At 36.4% G+C, this 20,073-nt stretch overlaps 1 protein-coding gene across 7 annotated transcripts in view; it reads left to right on the top strand.

Moving 5' to 3' along the window:
• Nucleotides 1-20,073, top strand: part of Csmd3 (CUB and Sushi multiple domains 3) — a 1,124,273-nt gene that overhangs the window by 715,050 nt on the left and 389,150 nt on the right. For all 7 annotated transcript variants that reach the window (XM_045143269.1, XM_045143267.1, XM_045143265.1 and 4 more), the window contains 3 exons: nucleotides 941-1,128; nucleotides 9,194-9,382; nucleotides 15,505-15,621. In XM_045143269.1, coding sequence (XP_044999204.1) covers nucleotides 941-1,128; nucleotides 9,194-9,382; nucleotides 15,505-15,621 — 494 coding nt within the window. The remainder of the gene's footprint in view (nucleotides 1-940; nucleotides 1,129-9,193; nucleotides 9,383-15,504; nucleotides 15,622-20,073) is intronic.

The raw sequence follows: 20,073 nt of genomic DNA, 5'->3' as shown, positions 1-20,073 counted from the left end.
AAACAGGGCTGGAGAGATGGCTTAGTGGTTAAGCACTTGCCTGTGAAGCCTAAGGACCCCGGTTCGAGGCTCGGTTCCCCAGGTCCCACGTTAGCCAGATGCACAAGGGGCGCACGTGTCTGGAGTTCGTTTGTAGCAGCTGGAAGCCCTGGCGTGCCCATTCTCTCTCTCTCTCTCTCTGCCTATTTCTCTCTCTGTCACTCTCAAATAAATAAATAAAAATGAACAACAACAAAAACTATGAAAACAATTGCTCTGTCCAGAAGTCACATAAAGAAAATATCAGATTTGAATTTTTTGTATTAATATAAGACTATGTCTGTAGGAAAACAAACAAGAAAGCTTTCCACTTTATATTGAAATAAACATGACAAGTAGGGGTAGCAGTGATTGCTCAGTGGTTAAAGGAACTTGCCTGCAAAGCCTGTGGGCCTGGGTTTGATTCTCCAATATGTAGGCATAATTCCATGTGCACAAAATAGTGTATTTGAATTTCTTTAAAGTGTAAAGAGGTCCTGTCATGCTCATACTCTTCTCTCTCTCTCTCCCTCCCTCTCTCTCTCTCTTACACTCACTCTCTCAGCCTCTTTTTATCTCTGTCTTTAATAATTAAATAGAAACAAAAAAGATGGCAACTAAAGGTGACTCAGTAATATGTTGATTTAATGCACAGAACATTATTATGAGGAATAATTTATAACATTAGGAAGGTATGCTATTTATTAACTTTCTGTACCTGTTTTCTAAATGGTAATTTACTACATGAACGAGACCATGTTATTTGCAACAGGCGCATATATAAATGACATCTTAGATATAAGCTTCATTAAGGAGTATGATAAAAGAAGTTAAAAAGGTAATAGTGTTTTGACAAAAAGTTAAAGCATTATTTTCCCTTATGGTATACAAATGTGTTTTCATATGTATTTCTTCATTTTAGATTTCAGACGGAATTAAATTATGATGTTCTGGAAGTCCATGATGGACCGAACCTTCTGTCTCCCTTGCTTGGATCATACAATGGCACACAAGTGCCCCAGTTTCTGTTTAGCAGCAGTAATTTTATATACCTTTTATTCACTACAGACAACAGCCGCTCCAATAATGGTTTCAAGATTCATTATGAAAGTAAGTAATTACAAAGTAGCTTTTCATATTCCCCCATCATGTTGCTTTACATTAGGTATTGTCATTATATTTGTAAGAGAAATAAGAACTTTACTTATTTACTGTTCTTAAATCAAAGCTTTCTTTAATCTCTAAGTGTAGTAATGCTTTATGAGGCCTGTGCATAAGTGATTCTGTAACATTTAAAAAGCAGCTATCTAATCATCAGTATGTAAAAAATATTAATGTGTCAGAAATATCAAATAATTTAAAAATTCATGTACAAGTTAGTTTTTATGCCTTATTTATTTATTTATTTTTGGTTTTTCGAGGTAGGCTTTCACTCCAGCCCAGGCTGACCTGGAATTCACTATGTAGTCTCAGGATGGCCTCTAATTCATGGTGATCCTCCTACTTCTGCATCCCGAGTGCTGGGATTAAAGGCATGCGCCACCACACCTGGCCAGTTTTTATGCTTTTCAAAGGAGATTATATGAAACCTATGTTCAATGTTGCTAACATAACAACTAATAGACAGGAAACATTCCTATATTGAGGAAACAAATAAGGTATAAAATGAGAAATCCAGCTCAAATACATTCTTTCTATAAGTATGTATGTCATTTAGTAAGTTCTAGTAATAGAGTACATGTTATCATGGACGGTCAGTACCTTAGAAAGCAGAGTGGGAACTAAGAAGTTATGTGAAACACACTAATAATGATTTGGGTGAATCTGGCAGGATATGGTATAACTTTAAATTGAAATTGATTTATAAGAAATAGGCTTTTCTCATTTTCATTATTATTCTATTATTGTATTGTTCTTGTGGTTTCCTTAAGACAGTGAAATGATCTCCGATGTCACCGGGCATTATTTAATAAGAAACAAACAGAAATCCTTTTTGTCACTTGGAACATTGTTAATACATTTCCCTAGCTGGAAGGATGCTCTCTTTTATTAAGTGAATCATTCCCAATGATCAGAATCAGTAGGTTGCTAATCAGCACTTTAAAAAGTCATTTTACTTCAGGGAACTTCTATTTTTAAAATTCAAATTTGGTGATGAGGAAGGTGACTGATTAGGTAAAATGTTCAAGTGTGGATACCTGAGCTTGGATCCCCAAAGACCATGTACAAGCAACCTCTGTGAAGTAGGCATCTGAAATCCTTGAGAAGGGAGGTAGTTGCAAGGGAGAAACCTTTAAGCTCAATGGCCAGCTACCTTAGAGAATACATCCGTGGATAACGAAGAAAGACTGAGCCTCTGGCTGGAGAGATGGCTTAGCAGTTAGGGTGTTTGCCTGCAAAGCCAAAGAACCGAGGATCAATTCCCCAGGACCCATGTAAGCCAGATGTACAAGGGGCACATGAGTCTGGAGTTCGTTTGCAGAGGCTATAGGCCCTGGAGTGCCCATTCTCTGTCTATCTCTCTTCTCTCTCTCTCTCTCTCTGCTTACAAACAAACAAACAAAAACAAACAACAACAACAACAAAAACCAGAAAGTCTGAGTCTCAAGTAAGTTTGACAGGAGAGGACTGAGACTTGCAAGTATAATGTCAGCCACACGCATGCTATGACATGCACATACCTGCACTCAAACAACTGAATACACACACACACACACACACACACACACACACACAAACACACATAAACACACACACACATGCATGCACACTAAACAAACTCATTATTTTATGAACTATATTATGTGACCATATTGTAAATTGTTCATATTCCCATGGGGAAATATTCTCGATCCTCTGCCCCCACTCCACTGAGCACCCTCCTCAGTAGGGTTATATATAATCACTGGGAGGGTCATGAGTGCACAAATGTGTCTCCTTGGCGGGGGGGGGGGGTGCGCATGACTCAGAGTTTGCTTTCAAACCATGTAGTTCTTACATCCTTTCCATAGTTTTTCTGCAATGTTCTCTCAGCCTTGGTGGCACAAGTTCCTTTAGTACTGAGCTCTCAGCATCCTCTAATTTTCTGATTTGATTGAGCTTTAAGTATCCCTGGAGGATATTCTCAGGCTAGTAGGGAAAAACTGCACTCATATTTAATATGCCACTTTCTCTGTACTGCTTCACAGGCCCTGTGAGATGTTATAGGAATGACTCTTCCCATGCTAGGTAGCTTTCCATTCTGATCATACTGATGGGTGTGGGTCTTCCTGGTACCATGGATGCCTTCTCTCCCACCATAGCCAATCAAAGGGAAGTTGACTTCCCTGTGTTCTGTGTATCACTCTTGCACTGGTATGCACATCTTGTTTGGATGGTTGATGATATACTTGCATGATCCACTGCTAGTTTGCACTATTAGTGACCATTTCCCCCCAACAGCTCAAATAGCGGTCTCATTGCCCTATGTTGTAGTCAGCTCCAGCTGCCAGAATGAGCCTCCAACCAAACAGAGCTCATGGGAGGGATTTATGTCTCACAGACAATTGATAGCAGAAGGGTGGACTTATTTCTGGTAGTAACTTGACTGTTGGCTTTTAGTCTTTTTGAACTGATTTGTGGGAGAAATGGTGTCGTGAGCACTCTCAAAGATGATTGGTTGAGAGGATTCCGCCCACGAAGGTCAATAATACTCAGACGCTGGTGTACTCGCAAAGGAGTTTACTGGGATGAAAGTCACACACAAGCAAGTCCAAACTATCACAACTAATATTATAGCTAATATAATATATATCCAAATTATATTCATCACTACTAACACAAGAATATTTCTAATGAGTCTAACATGTATACAACCTGATATCGCGAGACTTGGGACGCAGTATCGTGAGACTCGGTCTCAACGCGAAACTCGGTCTGCGAGATTTCTGATGTTTTACAACCTGGTGGCGCGGGTCCGTGCTCCGACTTTTTTCTCGGTTCGCGGTGTTTCAAGGCTAGTCTCAGTCGTCTAGGTCGTTCGGACAGCGTCTCGCGGAGGTCTCAGTCCAGACTGCTGAGCAGCCATTCAGTCAGTCATAGTGTCGGGAGGACTGGGACAACGGCTGCGGAGCAGCTGGGGTTTTTGTATTTTCCACTACTTATCTAGGGTTCCACACACACCTTCTGGTAATCTCTTACTATGTCATTGTACTCAGCTTACTCTTAGATTTTTGCTTACAAAGGTTGACTTTGCAATTTTACTCTCACACACAAAGAAAAACAAACTTATTTATCTAAACTGTCCCTGGACCATATGCTGGTCCTTACATGCTCATAACAAATGGGGAAGTACTTTGAAACTTTTCAGAGTTTGATTGACCATCCTGGTCAGAATTTCATAATTTGAGAGACCTAAATTATGAAGAAACTGTGGGCTGTGTAGGATTGGTTTATGATGGGAAGCAAGAGCTTCCTTGTGACTGTGTTAGAGGCATTTTGTGTGAGTTGCTGGCTGTGCTCTTCCTATGTTCTGAAAACTTGTGCAGCATTGCATTTAGAAGAAATGGACAGGTGTGTGCAGGATATGGCACCAAAAGAAATGAAAGTTTCAGGCCAGAGACACATAAAAAATGAAAGTTTCAAGCTAGAGAATACAGCCTGATTTTTGCTGCAGTGGTTTGAAGGATTATGATTATTAACATTGGTCCAGCTGGTCTGTACTGAGACAGCAGAATGAATGCTGAAGACATTTGCAGGCTCTTCAAAATCAGCTTTATGCATGCTGGCAAGATGAATTAGCAGTTAAGGTGTTTTCCTGCAAAGCCAAAGGACCCAGGTTCGATTCTCGAGGTCCCACATAAGCCAGATGCACAAGGGGGCGCATGCATCTGGAGTTTGTTTGCAGTTACTAGAGGCACTGGTGCAACCATTCCTCTGTGTCTGTGTACTCTCTCTTTCTCTCTCTCTCTCTCTTTCTGCTTGCAAATAAATGAAATAAAATAATGTTTAAAAGGACTGTAAAAACCTGGCATCTGAGTGCAACATATGGTCTGGGACCAAATTCAATTGGTGAAGTCTCAATAAACTCTTATTTAAAAAATAAAATCAGGGTGTGGTAGTGCATACCGTAAAAAAAAAATCAGCTTTATGTCCTCTGAATTAACAAATTTGTCATCCTCCAGTATGATGGGAGTAAAAATTTTAAAAAGCAAGAAAAATATAGTCATTGGTTTTACAATGCTGTTTTTGTTTGAAATGGCCACTAGGCAATGTGAGATAGGTTATTGGACTCCCTGAATGGAGGACCAATGAAGCCATGAAGATGAACCATGGGTTGTGGTGGAGACCCTAGGAATCAGGAATTTGAAGATATCAGGACTGTGAAATGGCTGCCAAAATGCAGTTTTGGCTTAGGATAGAGTTTTCTCCTGGCTCTGAGCAGTCCAATTGGAGGGGCTTAATTATAACCTTGAAGAATTTGTCACTCTTTACACGTTTAGGACCTTGGAGCTAAAGGGTTTGATATTTCCCCTGTTTATTTTAGGTATCACATTGTTCAATCTTTTCTTAAAATGTCATCTTTTGAAATGTGAATGTTTACATGCTTTTAGTTTTACAGGCTCACAATTAAGAGACCTGGGACTATGGTCATGTTTGAACAGTGTTAGGATTGATAAAAACTAAGGGAACTAAAAAGGTGCTGTGGTAGTTTGAATTGATGACCCCAATATATTCAATTCTTTATTGTTTGTAGTTTGCATCTGCAGCCACATGGCTGGAGGCAGTGTCACTGGGTAGATCTTAAGGTGTGGTGGTGGGTTTCAGATTTCAATCTAAAGATATGCAAAGTGTGCCTAGTTGGAGTTCCTCAAGTGTGCTGTGTGGCTTTTGGCTTGTGCTTCTCTCCCTCTGCTTAGGTCTGTGAAGGCAGGCCAGCTTCTTCTGCCATTATCGAACTTCCCCTGGATCTGTAAGTTTCAATAAATCCCTTCCTCCAGAACTGTGCCTGGTCTGGAAGTTCATCTCAGTGAATCTGAATCTGTCTTATACAAGTGTACAGAATCTACCACATTTTACATCATACATGGTCATTGGTTTATGGGTGCCAAAGGTAGAATGTCATGGTTTGAATAAATGCTCCTCCCATAACCTCATGTGTTCAAAGTTCTTTTAACCCAACTGGTGGAAATTTGGGGGTATGAAGCCTTGCTTGAAGAAGTGTGCTGTTTTTAGGGATAGGGTTAGTAGTATTATAGCCAATTCTCCCTTACCTGAGTTGAAATCTCTCCATTGCTGCTGTTTTGCACCTGATGAGGTAGAGGTTATATCCATCTCTGCTCATATCCTGTCATCATGAAGCTTCCCCCTGAGACTGTGAGCCAAAATAAAAACTTTCCTTCCATACACTGCCTTTGGTCAGGGTGTGCTTTGTCTGAGCAGCAAAAAGGTAAGTACAAGAAATACTTAAAATCTCCTGGGCTTAGATTTAGTGAATTATATAAATCAAGAAATATGTCCATTTCTCACAGATTTTCCAATTTTATGGAATATAGATTGTTTTATATTTTTTAAAAATCTCTTGATAATTATCTTTATTTCACCATTATCTTTTGTGTAGCATCTAATTTTTCATGAATAATGTCTTTTATTTAGAGAGTGAAAGAGACAGAGAGAGTAAGAGAGTGAGAATGGGCATGTCAATACTTTCATCCTCTTTACCAATGCCAGATGGGTGCACCCCCTTGTGCATATGTGTGACCTGGGACCTAGAGATTCAAACATGAGTTCCTGGGTTTCATGGACTCACCTTGACTGCTAAGCCATCTTTCCAGTCATCTCTACTCATTTCACTGGAGTCTTCTCTATTGTTCTTTTGACCAATTTGGCTAGGGGTTTATCAATGTTGTTTAATTTTTTTTGAACAATCAACTCTTCACATCATGAATTTTTAAATTATTTTCTTCATTTCTAATTCATGATTTCTGCCCAGATTTTAATTTATTCTGGATTTGGGGTATTCTTTTTTTTTTTAATTTAATTTATTATTTTTCTTTTCAGCAAATACAGGCAGTTTGGAACCATTGTTTAGGCTCATCCCCTCCCAATGGACCCTCCTTGTTGATATAAATGGGTCGTACATTGTGGAGTTAGCCCACAGTTATTGGTACGATAAATGTCTCTGCATATCATGACCCAACATGTGACTCTGACATTCTTTCCGCCCCTCTTCCGCAAAATTTCCCTGAGCCATGTTGGGTTCATTTTTGGTCTGCTTCAGTGCAGAGGTGTTTTTCCAAAGCCTCCAGATGGAACCTTAAGTTACCTATTTGAGATGTCTCATTTTAGTAATGTAGACATTAGAACTAGAAAATTCTGCATTAGAATTTCTTTCCCTGTGTCCCTTAAGTTCTGGCATGTTGTGTTTGCATTCTCATCACATTTTACATTTTAAAAATATTTATTTATTTTCAAGCAGAGAGAGATAGAGAGAGAATAGAGACATATAGATTGGGTTCACCAGGACATTCAGCCACTGTAAATGATCTCCAACTGAATGGTCCGCCTTTTGGATCTGAATTTACATGGGCACTAGGAAATTGGTTAGGTTTTGTAGGCAAGCACCTTAACCACTAAGAGATCTCTTTAGCAATCTCCCTCATGTTCTAGATCTTTTGGTTTTGGATTTCTTTCAAACTAATTCTCTTAAAAGAAAAAAAAAAAGAATTTGCATTTTTTGGAGGATCCAAATTCTATGGCATGGATTGTTTGTTTGTACTCCATGTTTCCTGGTCTCCTCTTTCCAAAAGATCTTTGTATCCCACTCTGTTTTCCTCTCTAAATAGGGATTGTAAAAATTCTATGGATAAGATGAGAGAATTTATAGTTTGCAAAATATACTAAAACAATAGCAAACTAGGGCAACATTTAAGAATATGCCACATTTTTGTTAAAGTATATTTTTTGTCTAAGAAAAAAAATTAATGTGCACTTTCATTTAATATATAAGATCAGATACATACAAATCTCTGGGGTCTTGGAACCAATCACCTTTGGATTTTGAGGAGTAATTTGTTATAATGTTTTATTTCTGGTTTCTGTTATATAATAATTTGAAATTATAAATGGATGTTGGACTCACCTATATGTATATATTTTCACCATAACTTATACTGTACATCACATATTTAGTCCTATTCCCATGATTTTATTATATACTTGGACAAGTTACATTTGAGAAATTTTGATCCATGAAGAATAAGGAATCTAATGCATTCTATTATTAAAGACTAAGGCAATTATGTACATGAAAGGGACAAGGGAACATATTCTTGAAAGAGAAAGAATAATACCAGCAAAAATTCTTACCTGGTTGATATGAAGAATAAACATTTGAAGAGAATGGATCTTAAGAATCGTAGAGTAATACATCCTACTTTTATATCTTGGATGACATGATTATAATGTCAATTTGTACTCATTAGGTAACATGACATTTTCTATGAAAAAGTGTGTCCAATTTTTATATAGAACATATTGGAAATGGAAAATACTGAAATGAAAGAACATATTATTGCTTGGTAAACTTGAAGAGATGTAGATATAGAATAGGATATGAGATTTAAGAATGATGGTATGACATTCTTCAGTGAGAATTCATTCATATTTTGTGGAAAGAATCAATCAATGATTGTAAACCATAGGAAGAGTACACCAGAAGCAGTTACACTTGCATACTACTGTAAACAATTTCAAACATCCAGAAAGCAGTATAATGTTTTGATTTACTTATAATAACACTATTATATATTTTTCATATATTGAAAGATTTTGATTTTCTTTTTTAGCAATTAATTTTTAAAAAACTTGTACATTTGTACCTCAAGATGGAACCTAATTCCTTCAGCAAATGTAAATTTCTGTTGTGATTATTGCTTATATAGCACATACAAAGTGTATAATAATACACAATTTCATAAATTTCATACATAGGAAATAACTTAAAGTTTACTTTTACTAACAGAAAGTGATAAAACAAAAATAGCTAAGAACATTTTGGACATATTCTTTAAAGTCTGTGTGTTCAGTATTTTATTTATAAAAATCATCACTACAATTGTGTGATGAAGTCAGAATAATTTTCAAAAATCTGAAACCCATCTGACTCACTCATGGTTTTACTTCCTTTGTTTCTCAGGTGTCACAGTGAACACATACTCTTGCTTAGACCCCGGCATACCTGTCCATGGCCGTCGCTATGGCCATGACTTCTCCATTGGATCAACTGTTTCATTTAGTTGTGATCCAGGATACAGACTGAGCCATGAAGAACCCCTTCTGTGTGAGAAAAACCACTGGTGGAGTCACCCACTCCCAACCTGTGATGGTAAGAACTCTTTCAACATATTTGTAAACCAAAAGGAATTCATTAAAATGTCTAGTTTAAGTAAGGTGACTACAAATCTTTAATATTTAAAAAATGAGGGCCTGGAGAGATGACTCAGCAGTTAAGGTGTTTGACTACAAAGCCAAAGGATACTGGTTTGATTCTCCAGGACCCACATAAGCCAGATGCACAAGAGGGTGCATATGTCTGGAGCTTGTTTGAAGTGGCTGGAGGCCCTGAAGTGCCCATTCTCTCTCTTTTTCTCTCTATCTCTCTCAAATAAATAAATAAATAAATGAAATATAATTTTAAAAATGAATTTTTCCATATTTTAACAAACATTATTAAAGTAAGAAAGAATACCAATAGTCAAATTTACCTGTTGCTTATCAATATATATATGCATATATGCCCTGAAAATTATTAATATATGTGCCTGTGTGTGTGAGTTATGTGTGTCTTTGTGTCTCTGAACATAGCAGAATTTAAAAGACCAGTTTGGCATCAGGTAAATTCACTGAAGGATTGTATCTGCACCCTACCATGGAATGGAACACTTCATAAAGGGAGTCCATTTTATATTAAAAAAAAAACAACCTATAATATCTAGGTATACAGTACCATGGTAATTTACACAGACTTATGTGCTGGAAAGTTTTTAGTTGTAGTTGATAGAATTCCAGCATTATCTCCCTTTTTCTGGTTTCTTTCTTTTTTTTTTTTAAGGTTTCATTTTCAAGCAGAGAAGAGGTAGAGAGTGAGAAAATGGGTGCACCAGAGCCTCTTGCTATGGCAAATGAACTCCAAATGCATGTAGTATCTTTCTTCATCTTGCTTTAGGCAGCTACTGAGGACTTCAACCTGTCATGAGGCTTTCCCAGCAAGTGGCTTTTACCCTTAAGCCATCTCCCAGCCCTGGTTTTGTATTTCTATGAGAATAAGACTAAGTTTTTAGTTTTCACATATATAAAAATACATTGATAAAACTGCTTCCCCTAAAACTGGGAAGCAATTTTTTTCCAACTCTATATTTTTATTAATATTTTATTGACAACTTCCACAGTTATAAACAATATTCCATGGTACTACCCCATCTTTCCCCTTTGAAACTGCACTCTCCATTATAGCCCCTCCTACTCTCAATAAGTCTCCCTTTTATTTTGATGTCATCATCTTTTTCTTCTATTATGATAGTCTTGTGTAGGTATTGTCAGGCACTGTGAGGTCATGGATATCCAGGCCATTTTGTTCTGTCAAAAAGCACTCAGTTCATGCATGCATTATTTAGTTCTGGGCTTTAATTTCTATTGAAAATATGATTCCTAGTTTTTTGACTTATTATTTTTCAAGTGTGAAGTTCATATGTGTTAGTTCATGATTAAATATTTAAGTACTTTCAGTGCTGTCATATTTTAAGAACAGCTTGATGTCAATTTATTTTTGCAGTAAGGTTTCAAAGAGTCGTCAATGTATCTGCCCTGCATTTTGTATAAAGCCATGTGTGTTAGAAATCATTCTTGTGAATACATGTTGCAGAAACCAGACTCTCACTGATTTGAAAAAAAAAAAAAAATAGAGCTAGGAATGATGGTGCATGCCTTTAACCCAGAAATTGGGAGGCAGGAGTATTGCAGTGAAGTAGAGGCCACCCTGAGACTACTTAGTGAAATCCAGGTCTGGTTGGACTAGAGCAAAATCCTACCTTGAAAAAAAAATAATAATAACATACATAAATAAATAAAATGCAATAAAATAAAATCAGAAAGTATGGTTTAATTCTACAAATCTTAGGAAAGGTTGGATGGCATACCTGTCATAGCTCATTATAAGCAAGAGTTCAAAGTTCACCTTCAACTGCGACATTTTTCTGCATATTTAAATAATTTCTTCTACTGTAACATTTTCCATGTGAGGAATTAACAGTATGACTATGCTATTAGGAAAACAGAATATAGATATCTACAATCACCCTTCAGCTAATTTTCAGCCTTTTACAAGACAAATTTCCATCATTTGCATTAAGGTTATTTCATGTTACACCCTATGCCAAAAGTTGATAAAAATGGGTTTCTATTGCCTAGAGATGAAAGTATAAATCAAGAATCAAGAAATTCATGATCTTTAGCCATATGGGCTCCCTTTCCAGCTTGATCTCTATTTTACAATCTATCTTATTATTTGATTATTGGCTCATTGGTTTGATCTGTGGCTTTCTTTCTTTTTTGTGGGGAGGGCGGTTTTGAGGTAGGGTTTTACTTTAGCCCAGGATGACCTGGAATTCATTATACAGGCTCAGGGTGGCCTCAAACTCATCATAATTCTCCTACCTCTACCTCCCATGTGCTCAGATTAAAGGCATGCACCATCATACCCAGCTGTTTCTTTTTCTTTGTTATTTGTTTTTCTTTTCTTTTCTTTTTTTCATCAATCATTTCCTCAATCTCTTCTTTCCTCCTCCCATTACTTTGTTTGGTCCCTAGTTTTCATCTCTTTACTATTGAGCCCCTTCTTTCCAATGAGGCTCTTTTCTATTTTGTTCTAATTTATTTTTCTTGCCCTCTATCATCCATAACATGTTGATGTGTCCATTGATGTGGAGATCTTCTGAGGTAACAACTGCTGTGATGTCATGAAGTCACTGCTTCCTTTGTGTTTGGAAGATGGCATTTCAATGCACTCCTCCCCATACTTTGGCTTTACATTATTTCCTCCCCCTAGTCCATAGTAGTACCTGAACTGTAGAGGGTATGACAGACAAAACTTATTGGTGAACACTGAACTGTCACTTTTCCTCAGAGCATTAATGAGATTGAGTCTCCCCAGTATTCACTGTCATCTGAAAAAGGAAACTTTTCTTAAAAAAAATGAGAGCAGCATTAATACATGGGAATAAACATAAATATTTTAAAGACAATTTGGTAAACATGGTATATCAATTTAGCCAAACAGCATTACCCACTAAGGCTTATAAATCCTCCCAGCTCTAGAGTATTGACTAGACTTTCATTTCTAGCCATGAATTTATCCCTGTAGGGTGGGCCATAAATCCAATCAAAGTATTTGGTTGTCACATAATAGACATGACACTATTACACTACCGAGTATATCTTGCCTGGATGTCTAGTTGTGTAGCTTGTAGTGTAATCTCTTGGTTAAGGCTAATGATGAGTGTGCTTTCTGTCCCAGAAAGGTAGGTATCACTTTCTAGCATTATGACGGTCAACAGCAGGGCCAATCTTCCCAGTCAGTTCTAGCTTTGGTTATGCAACCAAAGCATGTGGTACCTTTGGTGATAGAATCTTAATCATCTTGTTCTTGTTGACAAAAATGAGCTTTGGCAATAACCTGTATTTTTCTGAGAACTTCAGGGGCTTTTCTGATCAACAACACACTCACTGTGGCGTATCCCAAAGCTGGCACTGGATTTTTTTCTCTAACAATCTATGGCTTCTGGTCATAGCATTACCCACTCTCACAGAGTAATTCTTTTCAAACTCTTAGATAGATAGATAGATAGATAGATAGATAGATAGATAGATAGATAGATAGATAGACAGACAGACAGACTAACAAAAGGTAGGTTTCCATATGGTTCACTCATAGCATGCTTGGGTTTTATTAACCCTCTTATCCTGCACCCTTCCCCCTCACACCACTTAGGACATTATACCCCATCATTCTGGCCCTCTACTTTCATGTCTATTTTATATTCCCATTAAGACCTTTCCTCAACTCCCTCCCGAAGACCCTTCCTAGCCTTTACTATTGACTCTGAATCCAACTTACATATAAATCTAAGACTTTGTACAGAGGTTCCACATATGAAAACAAATGAGGACATTTTTTTTTTTTTCTTACTGAGCCTGGGTTACCTCACTTAGTATTATGGTTCCAGATCCATCTATTTTTTCTGAAAATTTCATTTCTTCATTTTTGTTTATACTTTTATGAAATCTATTTTGTATATGGTCCTCATATTAACTATGCATCTGGTTTTATTGTGGGGGTGGGGTTAAGTAAAATCTGTACAGCTCATGGCTGCCCTCTGATTTATAATCCTCCCTGAATAAGATTCTTTAGTTCTGGGATTACAGTTGTGTGGTGTGTTGGTGTGTGTGTGTGTGTGTGTGTACCTGTACGTGCACTCATAGCATTTCTTGCAATCTTGCATGAGAAATAATGTCATGTTCTTTTGAACCCTCATCTTCTCCTCTTGAGTTTCATTCTCACTTCTCATTAAATGTAAGTGTACCAGAGCTGAGTTATTCTTATTTTTAAATGTTTCAGGTATTTATAGAACAATATTCTAACAAATTTCCTTTCACTTGAACTAAAAAGTAAGTATCCTGTCTACATTGGAAACATGAAATGGACATTACACCATTAGTGGTAAAGTTGAGGCAAGTTACTTGGCATACATAAATTTTCATAAATTCTTCATTAACTGTACATTTCACTGTATTTCTGAAATCCATACTCTATCTAAATATAATTCATAAAATAGCATATTAAAATATCTTACATTTTAAAACTCACCTTACTATATCAGGTGCCCCATGATGAGTCCCATGAACTTATGCATTCATGTCATTTGAATAGAAGTGGCAGTTTTTAGAGAGGCAAACATCAGTGAATATCAATTTATGTATTAGCCACTTTTAAAATTAACCTAACTCAAAGAGTCTTCTGAAATTTAATTAAGATATGCTACAGTGCATTTTAGCAATTCACACATTAGTCAGTCTCCTGTAATTTTTCGCAGTGATAATTATATGCAGCAAATACAATTCCAAACACTGGCAAGGTAAAACAATCTCACTTAGGAAGATAAAAGATTTCATCAGGCTGATGAAAATGACAAGGCTGATGATGATGATGATAATGGAAAACTATTTCAACCACACACACAAAACAACTGGAAAATGGCAATATGGAAGAAATAGACCAAATAAAAATGACAAATGGAATGTTGACACATTTTAAAAATCCATAAAGGAAACGGATTCTAAGATAAATGGCTTAAATGAATTTCAGAAAAAAATGATACCTTTCTGAATTTTTGTTTATTGATTTTGATAATGGGGTCTTGCTGTATGACTCCAGTTTGCAACAAAATGGGGGACCTAAGTGATCTACCACCTGCCTCAGCTCCCAAGGTAGCTGAAATGATTGTTATGTGCAACTGCTCTCCATGTTTAAATGGTACCTTTGAGGGCATCCTATTTGGGAAAGGGGTGCTATAAGGATAAACATAAATGAAAGACAACAAAACTTGTTATTATATATTATTCTTTGGAAGCATATCATTTAATATAAAGGAAAAAGATCAACTTTGTTTCAAGAGTTTGCATACAAGCATGCAGACACAGGCCACTCGAGTTTTCTCCCAATACTGTGTACTATAACTAATCACAGTACTTTTTATTAGAATTGTTAATCCCTGGATCTTGCTGTACAACCAAGGGTAACAGAACTGATTAACTCAAGGCCAATGAGAAATCATGTCTCAAAGGAAGTGTGTGTCATTCCTGAAGACAATCTCAGAAATTATCTTCTGGTCCTGAGTTTGTGTTCCTACATACGGATGGGCTCACTCACATATGAGCATAAATATATGAATGCATACTACACACATATTTACCCATAAACAAAGAAAACTGTCACTACCTCACTCTTTTAAACAGAATCTCACAAAGAATGACACACATCCCTTTAGGAATATATAAAAAACAATTTTACATAATGAACAACTCATTTCTTAGTGTTTAGTGAGAAAGACTGCTAACAATTACTCATGTTTGATTGACCATCCATTTATGTAAATGTTCCTTATAATTAGAAAAATGTAAGTATGTTCTTCAAATTCAAATGTGCAAAGCTATGTTCTCATGGGGCAAGGACTAATTCTCTGAGATTAGTAATAACTTTTTCTTCCCCAGTGCTACGATGGATTAAAATATTTTCTTGGATTGGAAGAGGTCCTTACACACTTCTGTTATTACCAGAAAGTCACTAAGGCAAAGATAATGGCACTTATCCTGTTTAAAGAGAGGAGATAAAAGATTAGTTCAGCCTTAGTTTATCTAACTGTGACTGATAGCAGCATTCTATTTCCATTTCAGCATTATGTGGAGGAGATGTTAGAGGGCCTAGTGGAACAATCCTGTCACCTGGCTACCCGGAATTTTATCCAAATTCTCTAAATTGTACATGGACTGTGGATGTAACCCATGGAAAAGGTAATTTGCTTCATGCAATAATAATTGTTTTATAGTCTGAATTTTCCTTGGGCTTATTTTTTACTGTGGTCATTTTTCATAATTGAAAGTTGGAATGTAGTAAAATAAAATTCAATTTAAATGACTGCCACATGGGACTTTATTCATTTTTCCATAATATTATGCTACGCTCATTTTTAAGCCAGAATTATGTTATGACAGAGATAGATAAGCAGATAATAGATTGATGTTAGATAGCTAGATGATATATTCCATTGATCATAAGTGATAGATTGATTTATAGATAGATAGATGATACATAGCTTGATTAGAGAGAAAGTAAATTAATACCTAAGGTTTTCAGCAAGATCACAAACAGGTAGGGTTTGCTTCTGAAATTTTGTTAAGTAGTTGATTTCAGAAATCAACTTTTGTCAAAGGATATAACAAAGTTACCATGTATGCTGTGCAATGAGGAGTAAAGGTAAAGCTGACAGTGTATATTTATATACCCTTATAAATGGTATTATGCTATACCCCAATAAACTTAATAACTATTCTTTAAGTACCTGTATCTTAGATTATCTAAGATCAAGCAAGAGGTGTATCTGAGGTGAAAGAGGACTCTGTGTGTGTCCTTTTGTAAGCAAACAGTTTGCGAAAAATGATGTGGGGCAGTATGGTTTTATTTTTACAACAGTATGAAGGAGTCAATTAGGAATTCATTGATCAAGGCAATATTACTGGAGAAAATTACTCTATTCAAGAAAAAAAATAATTTTATATTATTTATCTGGAAATGGCCACAGGCCAGTCTTTAACAAGTTGAGTTTATTCACTTTAAAGTTTGCTTTTGGTAGTCTTTGTTCTGTGTAACTGTTGGGATATTGTTATTATTTATTTTATTGTTAAAATCTAAATAATCAAAAATACAAACTAGCAATGATGAGATGTCACAACTCTAAAAGTAAAAGCTTATTTTTAATAAATTTAATTTTCAATTTCACCATATTTTGCCTTGGATAAAGTGAACACGATATTATTTAGTGTGAAAATTATGTATGGATTATTAGGTTTCTATAATAATGTGTACCCAATTAACAAAAAAAGTATTCAAATTAGAATTCTGGAATAGTAGAATGAGGTTGAAGACTATATTAATTGCTATTTTTTCATTGTTTTTTAGAACACTTGACTTTCTGCTAGAAAGTAAAGAAAGAATCTCAGTCTTTCACTGTGCAGTGCAGTGGATTAATGGAGGTTAAGGAGATTCTTTCTTTCTTCTTTTAAATTATTTATTTATTTATTTAATTTTTAGTTTTGCAATTTATTTTTCTTAAAATTGGTTCTGTACATACTAAGTGTATAAACAGCCATGTTGGTACCGTCCTTAGCCTCCTCCCTATCCTCGCCCCTTGTTGGGGATTGTGGGTCAGGCATTGTGGGAATAGCCATAAATTATAGGAAAGAGACAATGTCTCTGTGCATAATGTCCCAACTTGTGGCTCTAACAATCTTTCCACCCCTCTTCCATGAATTTCCATGAGCCATGTTGGGTTCATTTTAGGTCTACTTCAGTGATGAAGTCTTGGGAGCCTCTATGTCTCTGTATATTTGGTTTGGTAGGATTTGAGGATTCTCTGTGTCTATCTCCTTCATCCTTGTACTGGTACCAGGTTCACCAAGAAAGCAGCACTCTTGATTATTTCCCGTTACTCTATGGTTTTAGCTAGGCCCCTGGTGAGATGCGATGGGCTGCATCTCTCCTCACATTCTGTATCAATCTGAAAAGGAGAAGCAGATTCTTCAATGGAGAATGAAAGTCACCACCATCTAAATAGGACAACCATTATTATTTTAGAGGGAATTTAATAGATGTAGTCCCTCTTGTAGCCCATGATTGGTGGGATCTTGATCTTGGAGAGCAGACTCAATTTTTGGATATGGTTCTGACTTGTTTATCAGTTCCAGCTATGGGTTCTGTTCCACTGAGCAGATCTGTTAGCCATTTCAACAGAAGTTGGTTACCCACCATAGCTGCATGCCACTATTGCACTTGTGTGAACATCACGTCAGGTTGTTTACTGCTGAGTAGCTTAGGCCACAAGTTGCACAAGATGTTGGTCATTTTCTCCCAGTCCCTCATGTAGCACCTTCTGGCACTAGACAAGCTGTCTGGGGACTGACTCGCTTCCAGATTCCAGCCACGTCTCTCCATGCTCGGTATCAACAGCATGTGGTGTCTTCAACAGCAGAGTTTTCCCATTAACCTTTTGTGGGTAATCAAGTGCTCTGACAGAAGTCTATCTTCTTTTGGGAAATCTTGTCTCTGGTCAACAGCTCATTGTGCAAATTAACCACATACTCGTACTGGGAGTTACAGGCCAGTACCAAGGGAAAAGAAGGAAGAAAAAGATAGGTAATATGAAAGAGAAAGAAAGAAGATAGAGAAACAGGAGATTAAAGTGAGTCTTCATCATGCCCTCTCCAGGGCCCTTTGATTCAAATGTTCCTTTAAGGACTTGATGAAGATTCAACCTTTTACTCTGTCTTTCAGTACATAGAATTTTATGGCACCATTTGGGTCCACTTTGTGTCCCCCCTACCCTACCCTCATGTCCCACCCACCCTATTGGCTGGTCTTTCTTATATAATAGCAGAAAGGAGTAAAAACATATCTCTCTGCAATAATCTAGGGAGTGGCAGATGCTTTCTACTGCCTGCTGTGTAAAAAGAGGTTAAATTAATTAACACATGAGTTTTCAATCTTTGCTGTTTGCAAGTGTTAATTAAATTGGTGTTTACATGACAAGATGTGGATATTTAAATGCTTTTTAATAAAAGCTAACAATGTTTGTTATTATTCCAAAACAAGGCAAATTTATATAAAGGACTGCAAGTTGGGAGAAACTATGGTCTAACCTTTCACCCACATAGTATTTGCTTTTTTTGGTTTTGTTTTGTTGTTTTGTTTTCGAGGTAGTGTCTTACTCTAAGTTCAGGCTGACCTGGAATTCACTATGTAGTAGTCTCAGGGTGGAGTATTTGTTTTCTATAGGGATTTAGTAATATAATGAATGGTCTTGATATTGCAAGGTATATTGAGGAAGTTCCGGTGCATGGAAATGCTTTTCAACTCTGAAGTTGTTATACTTGTTTTGTCCTCTGCAGTTTGATAAACAACACCAAGATACATAAATATATAGTATAAATAAATAGTAAATAGAAACCACAACAAAGATATAACCCATTCTAACTGTATTGCTATGCAGGTGTTCCCATTATGTAAACAAGTCATTATCACTACAAATGTTGTTTGCCACAACTAAATGCAAATACTACAGAGAATTTCCTTTAATGAAGCCTACTCTTGTTTTCAATGACCTTTTACTATTATGTTATATTGCTGATTATTAATGAGCTTTTAGTTACTTCATCTTTTTTAGTTAATATGTCTTTAAATGCCAATCCCACTGTCTAAAATTCTATAATTATATGCAACTGATTTTTCCTACTTTCATGCAAACTTTCATTTTGCTTACTGTAATTTTTTATATTATATATTTCTACTCAAAGATTATGGAATCATGTTAAAATTACTTGCATTTTATTTAGATTTAGATTTGTAATACTGTAATGCATAAGCATAATCAGCAAAAATAATCTTTAAAAATTAACATATTGGGCTGGAAAGATGGCTTACTTGTTAAGGTGCTGGCCTGCAAACTAAGTTTTGATTCTCCAGGCCCCATGTAAACTAAATGCACAAAGTGGCTCATGCGTCTGGAGTTCGTTTGCAGTGGCTAGAGGTCCTGGAATGCCCACTTTCTCTCTTTCTCTTTTTCTATCTCTCCGTCCCTCTCTCTGTCTCAAATAAATAAAATATTTTATTTTATATGTGTGTTTGTGTGTGTATGGACTCCTCTCTCTCTCTCTCTCTCCCTCTCCCTCTCCTTTCCTCCCTCCCTCCCTCCCTCCCTCCCTCCGTCTCTCTCCCTTCCTCCTTCTCCTTCTCTCTCTCTCTCTCTCTCTCTCTCTTTCTCGTGGTCTATTACCACTGAAAGTGAAAGCCAGAAGCTTTTGCTAGTATTTTGAATCTGGCTTACATAGAAGCCTTGGAAACTGGAAATAAGGCTTTGCATGTAAGTGACTTTAACCACTGACACATTTCCACATCCCCCAGTAAGAATGTTAATTAGGGTTATTTAAAAATTAAGTATTTAAGTTTTAAGAAATTTCCAAATACAATAATTTCCTTCACTACTTAGCATGATGTTTAGGCTTTCATTTCCTCAAGTGTCTTCATTAATGACAGCATCATTTATTTAGTACTGCTTTTTGTTTACAATGATAGAAAAGATTTTTCTCAAACATATTGATGAAACCCAACTAGCAACTCTAGTTGAGCATGGTGGCATACATTTTAAGTCATAGCAATTGGGATACTGAATCAAGAAGATCATGAGTTTGAGA

Source organism: Jaculus jaculus, chromosome 2, assembly GCF_020740685.1.
Source record: "Jaculus jaculus isolate mJacJac1 chromosome 2, mJacJac1.mat.Y.cur, whole genome shotgun sequence".
Classification (NCBI taxonomy): domain Eukaryota; kingdom Metazoa; phylum Chordata; class Mammalia; order Rodentia; family Dipodidae; genus Jaculus; species Jaculus jaculus.
Note: the sequence above shows the minus strand (reverse complement) of the source record. Positions and strands in the feature narration are given on the sequence as shown.